This window comes from Notolabrus celidotus, chromosome 17 (genome assembly GCF_009762535.1).
Source record: "Notolabrus celidotus isolate fNotCel1 chromosome 17, fNotCel1.pri, whole genome shotgun sequence".
In the NCBI taxonomy this organism is placed as follows: domain Eukaryota; kingdom Metazoa; phylum Chordata; class Actinopteri; order Labriformes; family Labridae; genus Notolabrus; species Notolabrus celidotus.
Window position 1 is genome coordinate 9,365,948 of NC_048288.1, and position 20,452 is coordinate 9,386,399.

The following is a 20,452-nucleotide window of genomic DNA, read 5'->3' on the forward strand; positions in this document are numbered from 1 at the left end:
TTCAACGATACGTATCATTCTTCATTTCAAAAACCTCTAAGACAGGCTGAAGATATGGACATGGGTGCTCAGGTGGAGAATTATAGCCATCATTACTGAATCTGAGTGAAATGTGCTCTGTGTTTGCTCCACGTTCAACTGTGGAGACGCAAGATGTACAGGTATGGCTAAAACACTGAGACAAACAGAACTACACAAACATATTTTACTGTCTTAGGAATCAGATTTCAGAAAAGAGAAGTAAATTCATGAGCTGACTTCAAAGCAAAAGTATTGAGTAACTAGAGCATTGATAGAAATGTAGTGGAGTAAAAAGTATGAAACTTGTCTTCCAAATGTAGTGGAGTACAAGTAATAAGTTTCCCCCCAAAATAATACTCAAGTAAAGTACAGATACTCAAAAAATGTACTTAAGTACTGTACTCGAGTATATTTACTTTGTTACTATCCACCACTACTTAACTTCGCCCTCATGTTTGACTTAAATATCAAATGCTCTCACACGTGAGGGTTGGCCGGTTTGTTTGGGTCAAAACTTCACATTACACAAACACAAGTTTGAGTCGGGACATACCATAAACTTTTATTGAGAAATTTGACAACACAAGATAACATTTTATGGAAGACGACTCTTGAATAGTAAATTTAAATCAATTTATGACTACAAACACTCCTCGTCCACATTCCCTTGTTTATAAAAGGTAACACTAGAGTACTCCTGAAGCAGCAACTATGATTTTATAGAGAAACAGTGTACCATCAGTCATTTTAAACAAAATACTGCGTGAAAAACATCACATATACACTTCTGTCCTTTCAAGGAGGCGACATGTACTGAGACACATTTTTATACTGAGGTATAAAAATGTGATTACTGGCACAGAAGCATCATGAAACCTTTGGGACACTGATGACAGGACTTATGACTGAAATATGTTGTCACTTCAGATTTGACAGCGACCATGAAGTATTTCTCCACTGATCATTATCTGCGGCTCTAAAGTTCTGGGAGAGTTGTTTAGTGACGAAAGACAAATGTCATCAGAATGCAACATTTCACATGTGCCTGTACCGTCCACAAACCAGAAATATGACTCTGCTCAACATGATATGTTTTATTGCTATTAAATTACATCCTACATGACAAACATAAAGCGGAAACTTTTTGGCAGTTTAAGTTACTGGAATGTCTTTGGCTCTTCAACACAAAACTCAAGACTGAAAGATCTCAAATAAAATTGGGTTGAAAATATCTGAACGAGTATAAAGATCTGGGCAAGACTGGCAACTGGAACGCAACTCAAACAAAGTGAATGCAAAAAAAGGACAAACAGTTTAAAACCTGGCTGTAGTTGATAACAGATAACTCTAAACATCATTCCCTGTGTTAAAATCATAGTCATCTACTCAAACCGAAACATAAATAGAGGCATCCTGATCATAAATTAGTCTACAGGTCTTCAAAATATATATTATACAAAATACAGCACACTATTCCACAAGTAAGAAAGTGCTCAGCTCTCCACAGCATTCACAGACACCTACACACCTGGAATAAACACCTGACCAGTGATGCTTTGTGCAACAATGATTCAACAATAACATCTAACCACTCTGTAGTGTTGCTTTAAAGCTGACTCTTCAAGTTGCAGCCGTGATGTACAGAACTTTTTACTTTTTCCACACAAAGAAAGACATTCAAAAGAAAAACATACATTGATAAACAAAGGGTTAATATGTTATGAAAGTGCAAAAAACGGATGGTCAGATTGGTCATTGAATGCAACACTATATGACACTATGAGAAACTGAGGCAGAATCCCTTCTCTTCCTCTGAACAGCTGGTATCAAAGGGTCGATAAGGCACTTTAAAGTGTCCACAGTACGTCTTGGGCTCACAGCAGCTTCCTTTTTCCAGTTTGTTTCAACATGTGCTGTCCAAACTGCAACAACAGAGGGACAGGGAACACTCAGTGACACCATATAAAAAACACTTAGAGAACATTTCAATCTAACACTTGGTTCAACAAAAAGTGTTTGAATAAAGCCTAAAATGTAACATGACTTGAATTATTTCTACAAACACAGAAGTCTGAACTCTTCCACTGGGGATAAATGAAGAGATGAGTTTGTGTTTTGTTTCTGATAAAAGTAATGATTGGACACGTGAATGTTTCTTACCAAAGCTGTAGGGGTTTTAGGTTTCACCTCTGGAACAGGAAGTGCGAAGTCGTCCCCTTCGTCTCGCTCAGTGTCGTGTCGATAGCGGTGGGCAAATTTGCGCTTCAGGGCCTCGGCGATGAGAGCTGCAGCATCTACCGGCTCGGACTTCAGTCTGGCATCATCTTCCACTGGACGACTATGGAAACAGTTCATTATATACATGTGCACAATCGTGTCACCCCATTAAAACAGCTGCTTTAATAGATTCAAGATGGCATATGAATGTGTATCTGTGTATAAACAGTGTATCTGGAGGTGTTTTTACCTCTTGACAGATCTCAGTTTGACCTTGCTCATGTCTTTCAGTACATCCAGCATGTTGGGGATCTCTGCTTGCTTTGGTTCCAAAACTGTCTGGCCCTCTGACTTCTTCCCCCTCCGCTCCTTTATCAAGTCAATGGCAGAAAATGTCCGCTGGAGACCTGGGGGTGGAAGGGGGGGAGGAGGAGGAGGGGGAGGGGGTGGGGGTGGGGGAGGCAGGGTGCCAGAGGGTGGAGGGGGAGGTGGAGGTGTCCCTGTGGAAGCAGCTGAACAAAACAAAGGAAAAGAGAAATGTTAAAGCTGTGTGATCTGTGACACTCTGCTGCCACCTGGAGGAGATCAGTGTTACTACACTCAGGCAAAGACAGGAGGACGGAGCAGTCTGCTTTCACACAGAGCAAAGGAAGGTGGTGGAACAAATACCTGGCTGTGTGCTCTTTTCCTGAGCCAGCACAATTTGTGCTATCTGAGCTCTGAGCTTGGCGAGCTCCGTCTCCAGAGCACTGATCTTCTGAATGGCCACATCGTTGGAGGCTTTGGGCCCCTGGGGATCAAGAGGTTCCTGATGCAGGCTTGGTAGTGACCTCCGACGGGCTAATGTGTTTGGGTGAGGCTCACGGGCCCGAAATAGAAGTCCTGGTGGGACCCCTGATCTGTTTCAAAAGGGCAGATTTTTACAGTAAGTAATATTCACAAGAAAAGAAAATTCTTACACAGGAATTTACAACCTGCCTTTGACCACAGAAGGCTAGCCTGCTCTCACCTGGGCCTGCCAAAGAGGTCTTCAACGCCCTCCTCATCCCTGTCAATCAAAGCGACATCAGCCAGAGAGGCCACCACACCGTTCTGCCTCCTGCCACCAATCAGGAGACCAGCATCCTCAGTGTACGGGTAAAGCTGACAGAGAGAATATAAAAGTCAACAGAAAGACAAAAACACTCTGAAAAACATGGCAGAGGAGAGCAAACACTGAGACACACGGCAACACGGAAGATCAACAACTGACTGAAATGTTTCTATTGACTCCAATGAGAACATGAAGGATGGTTAATGTAACAACTGTCAGTACAAGCTTCATGAAGCTATGCAGGTCTTTAATCAGCAGGTTGTCAGAGGGTGCTGAACAAACTGACCTAAAGCAGACAAACTGCATTCCTCAAAGCTACGGAGGGCAGCTGGAGAAGGAAGAGAAGAAGAAAAGAGCACAGAGGTGAAGGAGGCAGAAACGTAAAAACATTTAACTTAAAAATCACAAACGACTGAAAACTGAGAGAGGTGGATTGTTAAGATTTCATCAACTTCTGAAAACACAGTCAGTGCAGAATATCTCTGTCACAGTGTCTGCATCACCTGTGTTTAGGGTTCTTAAATGAAAACAGCCAGAGAGGCAGAAGTAAACAGACGTTTGAGGAGGGTGTGTGATTCCTCGTCACGTGGATGAGATTCCAACAGTCGTACAGAAAAGAAGAGAAGACAGGGCTGAACCAGATCTCACGAGTCAAGAGATGTTCAATTACAGGATGATGGTCACTCACCTGGAAGTGAACCCTGGGGCAGGGTCCCAGAGGGAGACTGGTAGCTATTCTCCTCACTATACTTCTGGACGACCCGTAGGCCTTGGCTGATCCAAAAGCCTGAAAAACAAAATATGATATTCACAGAACTGAAAGGAAACACGTCAAAATCTGATGATTACATTAAAGATTAACTAAAAACCTCTGTAAAGTTGAAAAAAACCCTTATTTAACTCATTCTTGACACGTGCAGCTCAGACCTTGTTAGTCCATGTTAGCTTTAACTCATAGTTTCTATATCTATCTGCTGATCTTCAGATTTGTATCCGTGACATCACTCATTTATCCCTGAGTGCTGTTTTGAAGACAATTGACAGCTGAAGCCATATTGGAAATACGGAACTCAACCTAACTTAGGCTGTGTCCGAAATTACTCCCTATCCCCCATATAGTGCGCTATATAGTGGAGAGGCCATTTTGTAGCGCTGTCCGAATTCTGAGTGAGCATAGTTATACACTATATAGTGAGTAGGGAGTAGGGAATGAGTGGGTGATTTCGGACACAGCCTTAGTGTGAGGTAAAGAGGCAGGCTTTGAGCCTCCTTGCATACAGCTACAGTGTTCCCGCCTGTGAGTCAAGTCAGTCATGTCCTTATTTGGGGAAAACTCCCAATATTAATATCTTCTAAACTGTCCGGTTAGAAAAAAAAATAGCCCCCCGTACAGTGTGTGTCGATAGGGAAATTAGGGATGTAGACCGAAGCCGTTTTTTGAACCAGGTTGTAAACATGTTTATTTCTGCTGTAAAGATCGTCTTTTTTTAATGTGTGTATGTGGTTTCCAGTCTTGCTACAGCCAGCCTCAAGTGGACGCTCGATGAACTGCAGTTTATAAGACTTCCACATGGGCTTCATATTTTGAGACTGGAGGTTGTCGCTTGGATTTGACATAATATCTCTGTCTACTGCATGTTTCTCCTGAATCCGAAATAAAAACAAACTGATGTTTTGTGCTCTCTCACCATCAGTAACTCTGAGGAGTAGCTGATATCTAGCTTTAACCTCACCTGACAGAATCAAGACATCACACTGAGGTCTTCATCCAATAGATTGAATGAATCGGTGTTGATTAAGAAAGCATTGCTCGCTCACATTGAACGTGTGTTCTTATTTACGACATCAGTGCAGACCTCACTGAATGTTTGTGAGATAATGATGATCACAGCGTACACTGTGAAGGTCTTCATGGTATCAGTGGGAGAGTGAAATGTTAGTTTCTAAATGTATGTTAGTGGTATGCTTGTTTAGTCAGATGTCAAACCTCACTATCACCTACCAGGTCCATCTCTATAGGTGAATGGACTTCACTCATTTCTGTTGACGTGTTTCACAAGGGCAGACGGACACATGCCCAAACAACCGAGGGCGTCATCAGAAACCGCTCCTCTGGAAGAAACAGCTCATCTGGAAGAAACACAAAGAGGAAGAAGTTAGTGTGAGATCACCACCTGGAGCATAAACAACAATCACTTTATGATGAGATGAATGCCTCAACAAGGTACATCCATGCGCAAACGCTGCCATTAATAAAAGAGACGTAGATTTTGCACTGTTAACATACAAGGCCCTTAATGGATCGGCACCATCCGACTTGGCAGATCTTCTTCTTTGTCCTTCTATGTCCATAATCCAGCTCGAGCCCCGAGGTCAAACAACCAGCTGCTCCTGGATGTGCCTAAAACTCAGCTAAAAACCTGGGGCGACCGAGCCTTTGAATCAGCTCTGGAACAGCGTACCACTTCACTTCAAGTACGATCGCCCTCCTGTTGAATGTTTTAAATCATTGTTGAAGACTCGTCTCTTCTCCTTGGCCGTCTCCTCCAGATGAGAACGTTAACATCCTGACTGATTTGACTTTTTTATATAATTGTGTTGTTTCTCTATCTTCATGTACTTTTTACCTTGTAAAGCACTTGGGTCAAATGTGCCATATGAATAAAGTTGACTTGATTTTGTATCAGCCTGTATGATGTTAGGTCATGTTCTCTTTGCAACCTGAGGTAATTTATCCAGTCCTGTACTGCTGCCAATAACGCATCAATGATGGAATACTTGACCAGATAAGGAACATGGATTTATCCATTCTTTACTTCATGGATGGAAATGCCATTAAACAGTCAAAATAACAACAGAGTGGACACAAGTAACCTTAATATACAGAGCACGCACCATAACACTGGACCCCCAACACCTCCCCCTACTCTTCTTCACACTGCTCCCATCTGGTCGTAGATATAGATCCACATACTGTAGACCAGCCCGGTTTGGCAGGAGCTTTGTCCCGTCTGCCATAGTACTACTGAACAACATACCTCAGTAAAGTGTCCTGTGTGTTGATATGTGGATTCATGTGAGATGTGTGGGATGATGTGCACCATTGTTGTGAGGTTGGGTGGGTGTTTATTATTTACGATTAGATGTCCTTAATTTTCCCCAAAGGGAGATTTGTCTTTGACATTAGTGCTGCACATTTGGACACCTAAATATTTGGAGCAGAGGGTCAAACACCATCTCCTGTGTCTTGATTACAAGGTGGTTATCATCACACCACTGAACAAAGGTCTGTACCTCAGTGAAGTATGATGACAGACCTGAGTCCTGGTACAGCAGACATAGGATCATCTGAGAACTTAAAAATCAGATTACCAGGGAGGCTGCTGCTCCATTCATTAGTGTAGAGTGTAAAGAGGACAGGGGAACTCACACAGCCCTGAGGTTCTCCTGTACTAACATACTTAGTGTCAGAGAGGAGGTTGTTTATTTTGACATTCTGTGATCCATTTGTTAAAAAATAATAAAACCATTTAATAATCAACGGCTTTACAGTCATCTGAGAAATATCTAGTTGATAGTCGCTACTAACTATTTGCTGATTATTTGAATAGTTCCCTCCTGCGGGCGTAAGGAGAGAGGGACTGTGTAAAGTTGTTGTAGATATACTAGTTAGATAAGATAGAAGTATTGATATGATTTAGATATTCCTATTTTATCCATTAAGTTTATGTATATATATCTCATTTAATTATATTTTTATCTTTCCTTTAGATTATGGGAGGAAGATCATGTGTTTTTGTGTTTTGATAGTTTGTCAATTCTGACTGGTTTGTGTGGTTTCATGTTAATGTTGTTTGTAACTGGATGTCAAACTGGACGTAGTCTTGCTGCAAAACAAAAGAAGTAACCTAACCTAAGTTTTCACTTAACCCTCCTATTATCCTTGGGGTCAATTGGACCCAATTCAATGTTTAACGTCTCTAAATTAATGACTAACATAATTTTTTGGCTTCATATTTTATGAATTTTCCTCATTTAATGGGGGCAACTGGGAAAACTAAATTAAAATGTTATGTTCTAATTTCTGGTGTTCGCATCGGTGTTCCTTGGGGTCAATCTGACCCCAGGCTGTTTAAGCTGTATATAACGGAAGAAATATCACATTTTACATTTGTTTTGGTTGTTTTGGGTGATATTGAGGTCACTATAACCAAGGACACTTCCGCATGTGACTGCAGGAGTTGGGATCAAACCGCCAACCTTTAGATTGAGATATAGACATAATATATTTAAAAGGGCTATTTAGATAATCAAAAAAGACACATAAAGTACCTGACACATAAACCTGGTTAACAATAAGTTTCTGGAGGTTTAAATTGCTGGGGTCAAATTGACCTCAAGGATAAAAGATTTTTTGTCTATTTTTTTTTGTGGAAGTTCCTCCCAGAACTCTTTGGACCTTCAAGAAGTTTGCGTTTTTATCAAGTTTGGCAACTGGCACAAGTTATTTGTAATATTATGATGTTGTTTGGGATTTTTTTTTGTTATTTAATGGCAAAAAAACAAACAGCTTTCAGACGCCCTACACTCACTACGGTCAGGTGGCTATACCACATAACAAACAGGGGCTAGTAAAAAACAGAAACATGAGATAATCGACACTTGCACCGTTCGATTATTCATTATTAAACGATTAATTATATTTTCGAAAATCACGACTCATCCCCAATAAATAAAAGTCATTGTAATATAAATACTAGTTGAAACATAAAACACATATAAAAAAGGTACACAGAGCACATTGTTGTTATATAAAGACAGTAAATAAGACATTAGTGAGCACTGACATTAAGCGCTGTTATGTTTAGTTTTCAACCTAAAAGGCAGTAATGTAATATTAAAATGGTAATATATTAAATTAGAAGTACTTAAAACATTCGTAATTCTCTCCATGTTTATTCTAATGATCTAAATATCTCATAGCAGCAGCTCCATAATTATGGGGTAAATGTTTCCAGTTAATCTTTGACACTTTCTGTTTTTCAGAGCTCATAACGAAACTAAGGACAGCCCTCCTCGTGTAAAGGTGAAGCACTCGCAGGTGTGTTACAGGTTTTTGCAGGTATCATACTTGCGTTAGATTAATGTGTTCGCTTCGGTTGGCTTAGACAAACTTAATCACACAGGCAAGAGCAGCTAACTCATGCTAACAGCGCGCGCTAAGCTAAATGCAGCAACTTTAACGGCCCTTAACAGATTTATTAGAATATGTCAAAAACACGGACAATGATCGTGATCCTTACACCGCGATATCAAACTACATGAGGGAAACTTGATTAAAAAGTCGGTTGTGTCTGAATTTAAAGCAAACTTACCGAAACTGACCCCTTAAAATGTTCCAACTTGTCAACGGACTGCTCCACTGAAGAGGTGACTGGAGTGGGAAGAATCATGGAAAACCTTTTGAGCCAATCAGATTACAGCTAGGTTGTGTCCACGCAACGCTGCTAGTGGTCAGTGTTTGTGATTGACAAATGACTCTACCAATGTTATTCAAGCTTCTAAAGAATCCTTGGTGATGATTGGTTTATTCACCTGTCAATCACACGGTACTGCCCAGTCATATGCCGGGGAGCCGTGTGTGCGTTCGTTGTATTATCCTACATATCCCGACGGAGCCACATCCGGCCTGAGGTGCCGGGATCTTAATAGAAACCGGGGAGGCCCTGGATAACAAAGCAGCTGCACCCATTGACGTGGCCGTAGAACCCAAACACTCTCCACAGCTGCTAGCTAAGGAAGCAAAGTAAAGAAAGGCGCAGGCCTAGCGTGTGTAAAAGTATTCTGTTTCATTTGTTTTAATGTAAATCTGGGACTCTGCTGTTTTCACATCTTTGTTTGCATCCGCTGTGACTGAAGTCCGCTGAGGTTGTCTCATGATTTGACTGAAACTGAAAGGAAGGTATGCTATCATTGTCAGGAGCGTTAGCTGGCCTAGCTTAGCTGCCTCTGTAACACAGGGCGTGATTTAAGGTGAGGCTGGGGGTCGTAGAAAGTCTCTTTCAGTTTTTGTATTTAGGCTCAAGGCTGTCAAGTTACAGTGTGACACGGATTAAAAGCATATATCTTAGGCTAATTATTTTATAACCACAGACAAATTTTTTTGAATAAGTGACATTGGTGCGTTAGCTTGAACAGCAGCTATCAGTCAGATGTTTAGCATCACGTTTTAGAGGTTAGTGCAAATTTAAATCCCGATAAACTGCAGAGAATCACCGCAACGTGGTCCTGTAAGATGGGATAGTTGTAAAAGTTCATAGTCAGCAGCTGTCGGGATACTTCATCACACTCAGTGTGACATTTGTCTGCATGCACATCAACAAAGTGCTACAGATTTGTATTGTAAAAACGTTTAAAGTACTTTCCACAGTACTTTCATTATTGGTTGGCTATTTAATTGTCAATTTAATTAATTTGTACAAATTTGATAATTTGCCTTTTTTATGAATGAATGTAAAAGGTAACAAATGTACCGGCCCATGTCACTGAAATTGGAGTATTTGCAGCTTGTTTCTGTTTAATATTATCACACACTAACTAACCTTAGGATTTTCATACGTGCTCTGAAAAAAAAATTACACCTTTAATGCTTACCTGGTGTCATTAACATGGCGATCATGTTTGAGTAACCTTTAGGGATGAGTTGTGAATTTCGAAAATCGTTAAGGAAAAAAATCATATTTGTACTGTTCAAATGTGACGATTGTTTCATCTTTAAAATGTATTCTTTCCTTTTTGTACCAGCCAATGGTTGTAATGCGGCACAACTGCCTGACAGTGGTGTAGGGCATCTTAAAGTTGTTTGTTTTTTACCATGAAATAACAAAAAACTTCTACATCAACAAAATAACATAAGAAAGCAAAAGGGACAGTTGCTGGTAAATGTGAGATTCAGAACTGGAGAAAAATGCTGAGTCTAAAACACCAATGAGCTCTGGGGAGAACAAATAACCAAAAAATGAGGTTAGGTGCAGACTTTATAGATCATATCAATACATATATCATATTTAACTAGCATATCTACAACAGCTCTGCCTCTCAGGGAACTACTTCCATAATCTGCAATTAGTTCACAGTTAATATTTTAGCTTGAAATGCTCATCTCTAGTCCAAAGATCACCCACACTGTAATGCAATATGTTAGATAAAGATAAGATACATTTCAGCCCTTGCTTTTACAGCGTTAACTGACTCAATGTTTTTCTTCTCAGTAAAGAGAAGAGGTTGGTTTAATGTGTGTGACATCAAGACGAGAGGCACCATGAGTGCGGAGATGGATGCACTGACTGTGGTGAACCAGCTGCGAGATCTTGCAGCAGACCCTCTGAATCGAAGAGCCATAGTAGAAGACCAAGGCTGTCTTCCGGGTCTCATCCTGTTCTTGGACCACCCCAACCCACAGGTCGTCTACTCTGCTTTATTGGTAAGAAGCAGCGGTTTATAAACTCTTTTTCTGTGTTAAAAATCAATCTTACACCCAAAAGAAAGAGTTTCACAAAATTAATGTACTAAGATATCCTGTCTAGATTAAACCAGTCTCGGTCTAAAACCCTACTGGTTTCAAAAAGGTGTTTTGGGCTCATGTCAACCCCCACTCGTCCCCCTGCTCTCCAGCAGAGATAGCTAAAGGCCATTTCTCCCTCTGCCAGGCCTCAGTCCACTGTCAAAGGTGACACGTGGTGGCATTTAAGCAGCAACATGTTTCAAAACACTGCACCGTTGTGACATCTGCTGTCTGAAGAGACAAAAGATACATCACAACCTTTTCTCACCTCCAGCAGCACGGCCCTTTTGTACAGTTAGTGACTTCTATTGTAAGTAAACATGTGAGTGGCCTTATGTAACAGTTGCTCCTTAACAGTAGCCAGTGAAGTGTAAACACACATCTTTGTGTGAGTATTATGTAGGTTATGTAATATTTCAAATGCTCATTCATCTTTTAAAAGCGCTCTCTCTCATGCTATCAGAAGTAGTGGGTCAGATTTGAGATGGATAACGGCTGCTCTTGTCCTTGCAGGCTGTGCGCTACCTGGCAGAATGTCGAGCCAACAGGGAGAAGATGAAGGGCGAGCTGGGCATGATGCTGAGTTTGCAGAACGTCATGCAGAAGCAAGTCCCTGTCATTACAACATCTCTCTCTAAGCCGCACACACACAATCACACAGACACATGCTCACTGTGCACTTTCTTCACATAAAACCTGAACCTGGGCTTTGTTTTGTTTTGCATGGATAATGTGTGCCAGTCTGCACATTTTCCTGACAGGGTGATGCTCTTTATTTGCCCTGTCAGGATGACTGTGATTAAAGTTGAATTAGAATAGAGTAAGAAACGGTTAAAACTGCTGTTTCTGCATATCACAGATTTTAATTCACCTTGCCACCTCTCCACAAGTTCTTGATGAGCCAACTTGCACGTTTTTACTGATGTGAGCTTGTATTCGCCCTTCTTTTGCAGCTTATTTTGCACACAGGGTGTATTTTTAGCATGGTAGTTTTGACTTTTCCAGAAGCTGATTCATAATTTGAACTGTATTTCTTTAATAAGGCATAATGAGCACACTGTAGTCATCCATCCAGGGTCACAGACAGGTCTGGTTCGAGGAGGTGTTATGCTCCAGATAGCTGCTCTTACCCGAGGGGTGCGTGGCAGTTTGCTAAGCTGCTGTTCATCATTAGCACCCTGATAGGAATAGACCTGTGTTCAAGTGGCTGGCTGCAGCTCGTATGATTTTTGTTCACTCTCACCCTGTGGCACAGCTCTTGTTTGCCCTGTAGTTAGCTAGTCACTTAAGCTTGTCATGAACGGCATGAAGACGAGCCCTGCAGCAACAAGCAGCAGCTTTCCTCGCCTCTGACTTTGGTTAGAGGTCGATCATACCCGGGCAGAGTGGGAACATGCTGCTGAGGGGGAGCGTGCAGCATGGTTGCGCACACAGGTGTGAATACCACTTTCATTCCCTCAACACTTTTAAGATCTGGAGCTCAGGGAGACGTTTCCTCTTGTCAATGCACAGACACGATGAAGTGGTTATGGAGAGTGTTGGCTCTCTAAAAGGCTGACATGCTCAAATAGGATCAGGTGCCCTAGGATCCAGAGGGCGGCCGTGTCAGACAGCTGATGTCTTATATGGTTACTATAGAACGAGTGATGGCTTGGTGACATATAAAGCAGTTCTGCCTGCAGGTGAATCTCAGGATCCCTCACAAAATATCTGCAACTGCAGCTGACCTTAAATGGATTTCTCAAGCAAACCCGCTGCCCACTAAGATCCTCTGATCCTCTGCTGAGGAGTTGTTTCCTTAAAGGGCAGAGAAAGTACGAGTGAAGTGAAGACTTGTCCCAGAAAGCGTAAAATGCATGTGGTGTGAAGGATTGAAGCTTTGTCTATTGTCACACCTGATCTTTGTAACTCAAAGATTAATAGTGTTTTTTATTACACCCTCTCTCCAACATGATCCATCTCTGGATAGTTCCTTCTGTTTTGCTTCCAAGAAAAAATTGTGGCAGTTATTTTCCCATTTACAAGCACAAGATTCAGTCCACCTGTTCTTGACATTAATCACACCTGCACCCAACCAAACCGTTTGGATATTGTTGCTAATGTACATAGTAACAGTATTAATTGACCTCTTCTGTTTGTGTAAACTCCATGAGAGAAGTTAGACAGTTGAAGTTGTTCTCTGTCACAGTTCTCTCCCTCATCCAGATTTTTATGCTCTCTTCCCAAAGGAGTACGTCACCTGGAGAGACCAAACTGCTGGCCTCTGAGATCTACGAGATCTTGCAGTCAGCGGGTCAAGAAGAAGCCGAGCAGGCCGAGGCCGCAGCGGCTTCCTGCCGGCGTAAAGCCCATTTCTTCCTGGGCTCCAGCAACAAGAGGGCCAAAACCGTGGTGCTCCACATCGATGGACTTGACGACCCTGTAAGTGTCCGCAGAGTGCATTCAGGACACAGTGGACGTCTGCTTGTTTCTTTTGGGGGTGGGGGGGTTGTGTTTGCTGCTGTCTTTATGACAGCGTTGTCAGGGTAACTTAGCGGTATCTATGGGGCACAGGATGGGGGGGGCAGAAGAGTCAGGTTGTAAATGTCAGCCATTGAACAGCAGGATGCTGAGATTGAACCTGAATGCTGCTCTGCAGGAAGCTCTCACCTAGCAGATTACATTACAGCAGACAGACGGCCTCTGGTGGGCCGCAGCACCATCGCTGCAGCACAAACACACAACGCTGTGGCAGCTGGGAAGCGTAGTCATGTAACCTGCTTCTCTAAAGGATGTTTTATGGGTTTTTTAAAAAGATATTTTAAACTCACATTTGACTTCATGAACCTGAAACTGATTCTGTTGAGTGACACTTTAATGCAGTGTCGTGTGTCTATGATCCATGCTTATGACACGTTGGCCCTCCTCATGCTTTTCATCTGTTTCCCTTCCAATGTCAGACTCGGAGGAGTCTCTGTGAGGAGGCGTTGTTGAAGATTCGGGGGGTCATCAGCTTCACCTTCCAGATGGCTGTGAAGAGATGTGTTGTCAGGGTCCGCTCTGACCTTAAAGCTGACGTAAGTGTTTGTCCCGAGGCAAGAAACATGCTGGAACTTGGGGATATGTTATACTATGGATGTAGGTAAAGTCAAGGGGTAGAAGAAGAAGCGACAACAAACTCAGGATAGATGAGACAGATTCTGTTTGAAAACATTGTCATGAGCACGTTCAGTTCACTTAACAAATAACTATTGCCACCTTCGTTAGTCGGCTCGAGACTAACCGGTCAGTTAAATTAATACTAATATTTTCATAAATGTAGGTCCACAATCCTAACAGCGGGGAAGATGGAGCGGGAAGACGCTGTGCTTTCCAAAACTACACTGGTGTTTTGGTTTAATGAGTTACCCTGTTGACTGGTGACTTTCAGCCAAATGTGGTTGTCGTTGTTACAGCAGCTGTTGAAAACAAAGAGTCCTTTTTCATTTTAATCAATCAATCCAGCTTTATTTATATAAAGAGCACATTTCATACAGATCAAATGAAATAAAAAAACAACTAATATATGATGACTAAACATAAAACAGAAATAGATTTAGAAGTAGAGACTAATGCACACCAATTACAATGAAACCTTTTATAAATAAACAACAAAGGGCGATGGTTAAGAAATAAGTAAATACAAGATCAAACATAAATAGTTCAGACAATAAAAAAGGTAAAAGATAAAAGTCTGAGATAAATAAAAGCACTCAAAATAGCAATAAAATGAGAAGTAAGATAATAAATATTAAAATAACTTTAAAGTGACATTGAAATGATAATTTTAATGACGTTTTAAAAAGAAATAAAGCCACATGAAAGTCAGGCTTAATAGATGGGTCTTTAATTTACTTTTGAAAGTCTCAATATCTTCAGTTCCTCTCAGATCCTCCGACAGGCTGTTCCATCGTCTCGGAGCGGGCTGGCTGAAAGCAGCATCACTTAAAGTTTTTGTTCTACTTTGAGGAACAGCTCAAAGAGAGGAGCCACAGGATGTGAGATTAAGTCTGGAGTGAGGCCATGCAGTCCCTTAAAACAGCCAGTGTAAAGACTTCAAAACAGGCATAATTTGAGTCAAAGTGTACTCATCAGCTGTGTCTTTGAATTTAGTTTAGTTTATTCACACACATTATCACAAATATACATCTATATATATATTTAGTGAACATTTCAAAATGGTCGGATGTGTGGAAAGGGGTGATCCCAAGGAAGCTATTTAAAGCTTTTAATAGGGGCCCCAATTTCCCACAAATAAAATGGCAACAGACAAGATACAACAACAACAACTTTAATGAATCACTAAACAAAGAGGTGTCTGTGAGGACTGCCTGCTTTCAGCAGTTGTGACTGATACGTTTAGAAAGTTTCATCAGACATCAGAGTGTCATGTAATGTGTTTGTGAACTGTGCACTGTATGCTGATCCACAACAGATCAACATTAGCCTAAAATGATATTCTTGGCCTCACTATTATTATTTATTTAACTGTCACAGATAGTTTTTCAGATGACTGATTATAATATATATAACATATATTTTAAAAACCTTTAAAGAGACTTTTCTTTAATCTGCTGTTGTGTTTATTCTTGTGAATGTTTGTTACACACACAGCATGGCACCTCGTGACTCACAGGCAGGTTATTGATTTCAGATGTTTGTTTTGTTTGGTGATCTGCAGTCTTACTTTGTGGGAACATGTGACATGTTTATGCCTCATCTTAAAGAGCCACACATTTCAGCAGCATGTAAAATATAAAAGTGTCTTTTTTTATGATACACAGAGGTGTTAAGCTACTTCAGATAACAATGAAGATGACCACAAGTAGTATAGTTCTAAGCTGTGTTAATAAATAATAAATAAAGCATGATAAAATGTGACTGTTCTCTCACGTTAAGACAGCTCGGCTTGTGAGAATTAAATTTTATTTTTTGTTTAATTTTATATTGATTTTATCATATGAAACATGGAGCATTATAAGTGATACATACAGTACATAATGAAGGATTTAGTGTTGATAGGCAATAAAGTTAATTTTGGGTGAAAGAACAATTTCTTGAAAAAGGCAAATGGCAGATAAAAAAACAGCACAACATAAAAAAAAAAAAAAAAACAGTATGAAGTAACAGAAAAACTGAAACCTTATTGGCAGCCCCGAAATAAAGGAATACATAAGCGTACGTCCTGGCACTAATATTTCATATATTTGTAATTGCAGCTCTACTCTTATACAGTCACTCCCTGACATTATAGAGATAAATCCTGGTCCTCAGTACTGTACTCTCTCTCTCTAAGTGGAATTTAAACTCGTATTGGAAATGAGTCACTCAGGAACATCCTCACATCATACTTTGGTCAATATCTGGTGATAAAACACACAGCTTATTTATCAGGCAATGTGCCAAATAATAACTCAACAAAATGCTGTTTATTTCGAAGCATACAATCCAAGAAATAAAATAAACCCTTTTATAATTTCAGCTGTACTTTGAGCCTTTTTAAAACTTTAAAACCTTTAACAACGGTGCATTTCTGTGGTGTATTGAACGCAGCTCTGATCATTGTATTTGATTATTGTGATAGTCAGATGCTGCAGTTGTTATTTTTTTCTTTAATGGTTATAGAAGTAAAATATTTAACATTAAGTATTTGTATTTAAGAAACTGGAGAGTCACGTTTAATCAGAACTATAATGGTTGGAAATTAACTCCTAACATGTCGCACATTAACTCATTTTGGTAATGCTGAAAATATACATACAGCAACTGTTGCCTGTTAAAGTAAAGCAGATTGTGATTCAGTGAACCTGTGTCAGATGAGCAGCAGCAGTATTTATCACCAACAGTCACTCCACAGAGAGTCCTCTTTGTGAATTAAACCAAAGTCTCTTCTTTGTGTTGCAGGCGTTGGGCACAGCCATCAACTCCACCAAAGTAATGATCGCTCAGCAGGTGGTGAAGACAGAGGACGGAGGAGAGGTAAGAGCAGAAAAAGAAAAGCCCTTTTTGCTTCCTTAAAGGACTTTTCTCCTGGAGGACAGTGAACAGATCAGCGTGCTCACTGAATGTGGTGTGTATCTCTGTACAGGGAGTGTAGCCGCCCTTGCCTGCGGCTGAGACTTATTCACACTGACATGATTAGCTAGTCACATCTCTGCCTCAGCCTGTAGGCTACTTGCTTTTTGCCAAACACATCACCGTCCCAGTTGCACCATTAAAAAGACTGTACTCCCAATCTGGAGCTTTAACTAAAACTGTTTAGCAGAAACACGGACACGTTTGGTTTCCAGTAATCTGCAGAGGAAATAATTGTGAATATTTGAATGTAACTGGCAAAGATTCATTCATAGTTGTATAAAATGTGGCCAGCAGGGGGCAGACCTGGCTCACTCATGTTATCTCTACATGATGATCACTTGACTCTGTGGACTGCATTTGTAGATTATACAGATGTAAATAATTGTTTGTTTCTGATATTTTCTGTGACTTTTTTAAATGAATAAATGTTTCAATTCTTTCTTTCTGCAGCTCATTGTTCCATTCCAGGAGAACTCAGCAGTCCTGGTCGAGGAGAACTTGGACATCCCAGACTACCTGCCGGAGGAGGAAAGCCCGTCCCAGGAGCAGGACAAGGCGGTGACACGCGTCGGCTCCATCACGGACGGCATGGGCTGGCTCAGCACAGCCGCCAACTTCGTGACGCGCTCCTTTTACTGGTGACCACTTCCAGCACTGTGTTCCTCTCCCTGCTCCCTGGTTCTCTCTAAGGTACCATCCAGCTGCAGCCTCAGCCTCTCTCAGCCCTGACGCGGACTAAGCCCTGCCTCGTAGCCTCACATTAGTCTAGACTCCCTCTGCAGAGCACACAGAGCTCTGGCTGCGTGCGTGATACAAGTGCTGGACTGCCAATTGGAACCTGCAATAACTTAAACTTGTGTATATATCGAGCTACAAATCCCACTACTGGCTGTATGCGCACAACTATATACTAGCTGCATATATATCTCACAGACCTAGCCAGAGGACTCTGCATCAGCCGAAACCAAATAACATTCTGGAAATGTGTATCGCTGACATGTGGCAGGCATATTTAATTTTCTGAGGCTGATTTTGAGTCCATAGAAAATTGGGACTTCCTTTATTTCTTTTGCATGATTTTCTGGTGTCTTCTCCTCCTGTCTGTCCGTCTCAATCACTCCTCTTTTACCGCGTTTCTCCTTCATACACTTCATTCTTTATTTTCCAAAGGAATCTATTTCCCCCTTTTTTTTTTTGGGTTTTATCAGCATGCTATGAAACTTTGTGCCAATCTTGCCTGATGCCTAGATCCTAGTTATTGTGTGTGCCTTTTTTGACTCTTACTTTGATATTAATTTTTCACTATTCGGTTAATTGAATGGAGAACTCAGTGTGTCAGATTCCGTTTACGCTTCCCTTAGCAGCAGCAGCAGCCAGCTTTAGCCGCTAACAGACGTCACTTCAGTAGAAATAGTAACCTTAGACACCAGCAGGAGGCTGCAGCTCTGTCAGCCACTGTCTCACATGCATCAGACTGTTTGTTACATACTGAAAGAGGAACTCATTAGACCTGACTGACAGCTCCTTAAGTTATTTGCACAGACTTTAGGCTACCTCTGCTTTCAGCTCTCTATCTCACATTATTAGCGTCCTGGTTCTCTTTAGTTTTAGTCAAATCTTCCATCTGCATGGTGAAGATGAATTCATTAGCTGCCTGTTTTGTTACCTGGACTTCCTGACATTTTTACAGCATCGTAGCCCCGTCTGTTCAGCTCGGATTTCATTTTAGCCAGCAGTGTCCTTACAGCGAAGATCATGTTGGCACACACACACGCACACACACGGATACAAAAAAACGGAGGACTCGGTGATGCAGTTATTTTAAGTTGTTGCATACTGGAACAAGAGTTTGGATTATGTAAATTTTGTAAATGGTGCCTGATTCCTCCAAAATCTCTGACCTTACATGTGAAGGAACTTTCTCTTTTTGTAGTCCTGGTTTGAATTTTTAAACATTAAGAGGTTGTAGCAGGTAACGCTAACGTTCTCTGTGAGTTTTCTCCTTTTCTTTTCTCCCCTCCAACCCCCTGACTCACACCAGGCTTAATCATGATCTCCTCTGACTTCTGTGAGTGTCATCAATAATTATTATATACAGTGCTGACCAGGCCACTTTTATTGTTCTGAAGGTACGGAGACGTCACAGTGGGTTGAGGTCAAACAGAGGAATGACCTGAATAACCTGAACGCTGGCTGGCTGTTCTCTTGAGAAGCAATAATTTCTTTGCATTTAATGTAGTGATAACAGATCAGCGTCAGCCTTGAAACATCATGTTTTTGAACAAAGTTTGTTAGCTTAAAGTTAGCCTCATCATCAGTATTAATTTTTTCTTTAATTTTCCATCTATGCATAAATGAATCTTTACGTTGCATCATGTCATTTCATTTTCATTGGCTTCTCAGCTCATAATGCAAAGAAATACTTGAACATTGTTTTTGAGAGTTGTCATTATGTGCTGATCAAAGTGTAAGATGATCTTAACTGTTCATTAATCACGCTGTAAAGATGACAAAACCACAAACTAAGTCCTCAAACATGTAACTTCATGTGTACAGACTCCATGCGTCTGCCTTCAAATGTAATATAATGTAATCATAGATCTGTAGATTCCAGTAAACTGTTAATGCAAATTATGATAAACGTAAAATCTAAAACTGTGCTGTGCTTTTATTTTCACTTCTTATTACAGCAGCTGTGCATGGAATGTGTCGTGTCTGCACCCAGATATCCAGATCTTACTTTGTCACATCAATTTGCTGAAGGCCTCAACCATTCTCAGTTTTCTGTTTGTGTGCACAAGTGAGGTGCCCCAGGGTAGTCCTGTGGCCTGCCCACCACCTCCCCCAGCCTTGTTGCTGGTAGGCAGGCAGGCAGAGGCAGCAGCCAGCCCCAGCTGGAGGCCCTGAAGCCACTGATGCTGCTGCTGCTGCTGCTGCCGCTCCGATGAAACGCTGTGCCAAGCTGGAGGGGAGGCCTTCACTGACCTGCTGTAATATCATCTGGGTGGAAGATGACTAAAGAGCATGTCTAATTACAATTTACACAACATTTTTAATCTCAAGCCTTTAAAAAAACATCTTCATTCATACTTAAAAATCATCTGACTAAGCTGTGTGACATCAAAATGATAAAAAAATTTTTTTTATATTAACTAGGATGCTCAGCCAAAGTGAAACTGTAACCTCATAATAAAGTAAACCGTTTATCTAAATGGATGAAACATGCACTCAGCACAAGATACTACATACATATAAATAGGGGATTTAGCTGCAGTTTGGTCTTTCAGATTGTTTCACATAATTTCATTAGAACATCAAGATCACCCAGGTGTCCAGGAACCTTAAAAATATATTTTTTTCCCAAAGATTTAAGGGACTTTTGGCTCCAAGATGTAACCTTATATCCAAAATGTTTTCTGTGGTCTTACTTTGCATCCCGTGGCTTCCAGCTGCATTTGTGT

The 20,452-nt window shown here is 40.9% G+C and overlaps 2 protein-coding genes across 5 annotated transcripts; one reads left to right on the plus strand and one right to left on the minus strand.

Annotated features, from left to right (window-relative positions):
• Positions 1 to 563: 563 nt before the first annotated feature.
• Positions 564 to 8,838, minus strand: mtfr1 (mitochondrial fission regulator 1). Of its 2 annotated transcripts, none has more exons than XM_034706845.1 (8): positions 8,707 to 8,838; positions 5,334 to 5,461; positions 4,020 to 4,118; positions 3,248 to 3,381; positions 2,908 to 3,137; positions 2,489 to 2,750; positions 2,182 to 2,359; positions 564 to 1,943 (listed from the first exon to the last, which is right to left on the minus strand). In XM_034706845.1, the coding sequence occupies exons 2-8, from the start codon at positions 5,367 to 5,369 to the stop codon at positions 1,896 to 1,898; spliced, it is 987 nt and encodes a 328-aa protein (XP_034562736.1). In that variant the 5' UTR covers positions 5,370 to 5,461; positions 8,707 to 8,838; the 3' UTR covers positions 564 to 1,895. The 2 variants fall into 2 exon arrangements, with proteins under 2 accessions (XP_034562736.1, XP_034562737.1); XM_034706846.1 differs by having other exon boundaries at positions 8,717 to 8,781.
• armc1 (armadillo repeat containing 1) lies at positions 8,470 to 19,649 on the plus strand. 3 transcript variants are annotated; one of them, XM_034706847.1, is made up of 7 exons: positions 8,470 to 9,293; positions 10,603 to 10,814; positions 11,409 to 11,500; positions 13,124 to 13,316; positions 13,835 to 13,951; positions 16,818 to 16,892; positions 17,442 to 19,649. In XM_034706847.1, the coding sequence occupies exons 2-7, from the start codon at positions 10,653 to 10,655 to the stop codon at positions 17,631 to 17,633; spliced, it is 831 nt and encodes a 276-aa protein (XP_034562738.1). In that variant the 5' UTR covers positions 8,470 to 9,293; positions 10,603 to 10,652; the 3' UTR covers positions 17,634 to 19,649. The 3 variants fall into 3 exon arrangements, with proteins under 3 accessions (XP_034562738.1, XP_034562739.1, XP_034562741.1); XM_034706848.1 differs by having other exon boundaries at positions 8,995 to 9,160; XM_034706850.1 differs by having other exon boundaries at positions 8,995 to 9,137.
• Positions 19,650 to 20,452: the final 803 nt, after the last annotated feature.

What these genes read in the sequence shown, in the direction of transcription:
- mtfr1 (XM_034706845.1), bottom strand. Translation starts at nt 5,369, where the DNA reads ATGAGTGAAGTCCATTCACCTATAGAGATGGACCTG. An exon ending in GCCCCAGGGTTCACTTCCAG is followed by an intron (nt 3,382 to 4,019) that starts GTGAGTGACCAT and finishes TCTCTCTGTCAG; the next exon opens with CTTTACCCGTACACTGAGGA. An exon ending in GACCTCTTTGGCAGGCCCAG is followed by an intron (nt 3,138 to 3,247) that starts GTGAGAGCAGGC and finishes CTTTTGAAACAG; the next exon opens with ATCAGGGGTCCCACCAGGAC.
- armc1 (XM_034706847.1), top strand. Translation starts at nt 10,653, where the DNA reads ATGAGTGCGGAGATGGATGCACTGACTGTGGTGAACCAGCTGCGAGAT. An exon ending in TCGTCTACTCTGCTTTATTG is followed by an intron (nt 10,815 to 11,408) that starts GTAAGAAGCAGC and finishes TTGTCCTTGCAG; the next exon opens with GCTGTGCGCTACCTGGCAGA. An exon ending in TTGCAGAACGTCATGCAGAA is followed by an intron (nt 11,501 to 13,123) that starts GCAAGTCCCTGT and finishes CTCTTCCCAAAG; the next exon opens with GAGTACGTCACCTGGAGAGA.